Genomic DNA, 4,289 nt, shown 5'->3' with positions numbered 1-4,289 from the left:
GTGTGCAGTTTTCTGAAGTGAGTTGTACTGTGAGAGACCTGACATTTATATCTTTCCTTTCATTATGGAACAATAACAGTGTAAGTAGCTGTGTCACATGATCATGAATTAGATACTGATATACTTCAACATGCAACACCCTTAATGTTTACGTCACCACGTTGATGCAGTCACCACCATTGGCACTGGGATACTGAATAATTCTTTATTTAGGAAAAGCTTTATTGATGAAGGTTGGTTACATTTGCATGAGACTGTGTGTATTCTGAGGAGAGAAATAAACACAAAAAAATATGAGACAATTAGTTAGAGCCAGTGGCTGTAAGAGTTAAATGATAAGCTGTTTGCCTAGAATGATTAATGCCAGTGCTACAAATATGAAATGTGAGACCACAATGAGGTGAGCAGCACAACCTAATCTATCTAACTTCAAGAATAGCTGGGAGCTTTTATCAAAGTGAGATTGCTTTTAAAAAAAAAAAAAAATCAGATCTCGTCCATTTCTGTGGTCCTGGATTCATCCTGTCAGAACCGTCAGATCAGAAAGTGTGTTGACTTTAACATCTCAACCATGTTGCCAGTTGTGATCATTCAATGTCTGCACCTCAGAGTGGTAACAATCAACAGAGGAGAACAACAGCAGCAACTGTGGTCAGTGGCGAAATTAGGTTTGAAATTTGTTTTCTAAGAAATTAGTTATTTAGAAGTTTTTGATCACACCAAGCTGGAAGGAACATACAATCACCAAACAGTTTTTAAAGTAATTAGGTGATTAGTCTGTTGCACACATAATGATGATGTTATTCTTGTACACACGTGGTTCACATTTCGTTTAAATCTGTGCATGCTTGGCAGTTTAGGGACACACACAAGAGCTGAATGCATTGAGTATTAAGGCCTCTGATGTGTTTGTAGTCTTAAGCACCTCAGAAACATAAAATCAAATCTGTATCCATCCATCAAAAATTCATTTAGGTATCACTTTAAAATAGCATCTTCTTGGCCCCCTCGGTTATCACCAACATAATTTCACTCACTGTTTTTTTTTTCAGTAGCATCGGTGAAAAAACGTTTCATCAGAGTTTCAATATGTAATTTAGAGGGATTTATGAGCAGAAATTGAATATAGTATTCATAAATATGCTGTCATTATTGCATAATCACCAGAAAATACCACCCATTGCAATGAACGATAAAAAAGAGAACCTATTATACACTTCCCCTATTTGAAATGGTAATACAACATTTTAAATTATTGTCAATAACTAATTACCTGTCAAGCATGAAATAAAATCTTACTATATTTTACCCACTTGTTGCAATTTTGGATTCCTCTTTGAGTTTTTACAACTTCTTCAAATGTATTGTGCTTCCACAGCAATATACATATATGATAGGAAGGAAATAGATAGCCACTAATGACAGGTGACCTGTGCAGGTTTTAAAGGCCTTCACTCTTTCTCGTCTTGTGGAAATTTTTGACAAAGCATGAGCAATTAAACAGTAAGTTCCCAAAATAATATATAATAATATTATAATAATAATAATATACAACTGTCCACAACACAGTGATTTATATGAAAAAAAATGGTCTTCTGCAGTGTATCAGCCCTGTCATTTTATGTAGATGGCAGTGAGCTTGTCTCCTGTCAAGCTTTAAGTTTGTTGTGAGAGGTAGCTACCAAGAGAAACAGCCATACCCTACATTTGTCTGCTCCCTGTTTATTGTTCGCAATGAACTTAGCAACAGACAATCATCTTACTGACTACAGTGCCTTATGTAAATTTACAACTAAAGTGTCTAAAACTTTTGAATGCCTTTTTCTTGGTCTCAGAGGGCTCAGCAGGCTACCTAATGTTATTTTCAGTATATTGCCTATTGCAAAGCTTATATCATAACATTTTTTCTTCATATCTCAACTAGAGGTAACCACAGTTTTTCTTTTTTAATAAATTTGCAAAAATTTCTACATTTCTGGTTTTTTCTGTCAAGATGGGGTGCTGAGTGTACATTAATGAGAAATAATTTTTTGATTTTGGTAAATGGCTGCAATGACACAAAGACTGAAAAATTTAAAGGGGTCTGAATACTTTCCGTACCCACTGTATACTCCATCCATCAGCCTCAGTCAACAGTTCATACGTCTCCACCGCAGCATAGCAATGGCTAATGGCCTTGTGCCACAGCACAGGGTGTGACTTGAATTGCTGAAGGTTGTTAATAATGTTTTTTTTATATTTCATACACAAATGGTAGACCATTGTGTGATGTTAAAATGTTTTTAAGAGATGGAAAATGGATTATTATCATTTACAGTGAGCGATTTATTGAAAAGAGAAAGTGTGTTTGACGGGCTTTCCCTCTAATTTTTAATAATTTTTTCACTGATTAATTTATTTCTTGTGTTTGGAAAATATAAACAATTGGATTCTACTTGGAAAATCACAGACAAATTCCTGATCCTGGTAACTGGATGTACAGTATCTTTTCCATCAAGGTTAATGTGCTTGAAAGAAAAAAAAAAAAAAATTGCTACAAATTTTCAAGCTCTCAGATTATGATCTAAAAACATATCTATCTTATATATTTGGATTGCCAGAAAGACATATTATGAACATAGAGGATAAAAGAGAGCTTTGTCACATTGTGCAACAACAATCTCTTGGAGCTTATAGTAGGAACAGCAGCCCCTGTTCAGGGTGAGGAAGGACTCTTACAAATACACTAGGGTCCAAAGCAATAGGACAAAAGGACAGAGATAGTTTTGTGGAAGAACTTAACAACTGCTAATGTCTGTATTTAAATAAATACAGTCCTACTAAAATATATTTCACTTTTCCACTAAAATCCAGAATGTTTTTTTATTACACAGCAGAAACCATCTTACCTTACAAAATTAGAGGACATTATTGGCAGGTATTAAAAAGTAGGATTTAAAAGTATTTTTTTAATTTCACTGCACCTTACTATATTTTATTTTATCTATGCTGCTTATTAAGGACACATAATATATTTTATGTTACTTGTCATGTCCATGCTCTATGTATGCACCATCTCACCAAAACAAATTCCTTATAATGTGAATCCCTCACTTATTTGGCAATAAACCTATTTCTGAGTTCTGAAAAATACTTGTTACAGAAGATCAGTTTAAATATTTTTATGATCATATGATTTTTTTAAACATTTCATACACAACCACTGTGATGTTAAAATAGATCTTAAACAGAAGTAAAATAGATTTTTATCATTTACAGTGCCCATCTAGCTAAATATTAAACACCAAACGAAAAAGTATGTAGCATAAACAAATACATTATGTCTTCACTGCTATTTTAGCTTTCCCTCTGATTTTTAATAACCTTTTCACAGATTCTTTTATTTCTTGTGTCTGCAAAACATAAATAACTGGGTTCAACATAGGAGGGAAGACAGAGGTCATAGACAAATTTATGATCCTGGCATTTGGATGGATTTTTTCCATCAAGGTACATGTGATTAATAGTGGGATGAAATAGATTGCTACTAATGAAAGATGACCTATGCAGGTTTTAAAGGATTTAAGTCCTTGCTGAACTGTAGCCACTTTAGCCAACGTAAAGACAATATACACATAGCTTAACAAGATAAAGGCTAGTGGAAGCCAATAAATAAGAACTGGGTATAAACAACTAAGGACATAATTGGGGAAATGGTCATTGCATGAAAGTCGGTATATCTGGCCATGATCACAGAAATAGCTGTTGATAACCACAGATTCACAGAAGGAAAGTCTTGTGAGAAGTCCAACTGCAATGAGTACGGCAATTACAGCAAACATCCAAAAAAAGGCAGTCAAAGAAAACATGAACCTGTGGGTCACTTTCACCTGATAGTGCAGTGGGAAGGTGATAGCTATTAGTCTGTCATAGGCAAGTACAACCAGATTAAATGACTGCATACAAAGGCAGGTGTAGCAAAAGAAAAAGAATGTTAAGCAGTCGTTGTATGATATGTAAGGATGGTTAAACAGAAATATGTCAAGAACTTTAGGCACCAAAGCACAGATACCAATCAGGTCCACAAGTGCTAAATTAAAAACTGCCACATATTTTGGAGTTCTCAGATTATGATCCAAGCATATTACAGCCATCACAGTTGTGTTTGCCACCACTGACACAATATACACCAAGAAGAGAAAGACATAGTAATGTCTTATATTTGGCATGCCAGAAAGACCACTTATTATGAAATATAAAGGATGCACAAAAGTGATGTTTTTTCCAAGAGCTGAGTTGAATAATTCCAT

The 4,289-nt window shown here is 34.4% G+C and overlaps 1 protein-coding gene across 1 annotated transcript; it reads right to left on the bottom strand.

Moving 5' to 3' along the window:
• Window positions 1-221: 221 nt before the first annotated feature.
• On the bottom strand, window positions 222-4,289 carry LOC113143102 (olfactory receptor 1F1-like). Its single transcript, XM_026328568.1, has 3 exons — window positions 3,632-4,289; window positions 1,431-1,520; window positions 222-265 (listed from the first exon to the last, which is right to left on the bottom strand). Exons 1-3 carry the CDS (start codon window positions 4,287-4,289, stop codon window positions 222-224), a joined length of 792 nt encoding a protein of 263 aa, XP_026184353.1.

Source organism: Mastacembelus armatus, chromosome 14, assembly GCF_900324485.2.
Source record: "Mastacembelus armatus chromosome 14, fMasArm1.2, whole genome shotgun sequence".
Taxonomy (NCBI): Eukaryota; Metazoa; Chordata; class Actinopteri; order Synbranchiformes; family Mastacembelidae; genus Mastacembelus; species Mastacembelus armatus.
The sequence above is the reverse complement of the archived record's forward strand: the minus strand, read 5'-3'. Positions and strand labels throughout refer to the sequence as shown.

Coding starts and splice junctions, on each gene's coding strand:
- LOC113143102 (XM_026328568.1), bottom strand. CDS start 4,289: ATGGAATTATTCAACTCAGCTCTTGGAAAAAACATCACTTTTGTGCAT. Junction 1,521..3,631: donor TTATTGGCTTCCACTAGCCT/TTATCTTGTTAA, acceptor TATTATTATATA/TTATTTTGGGAACTTACTGT. Junction 266..1,430: donor GGCCTTTAAAACCTGCACAG/GTCACCTGTCAT, acceptor TTCTCTCCTCAG/AATACACACAGTCTCATGCA.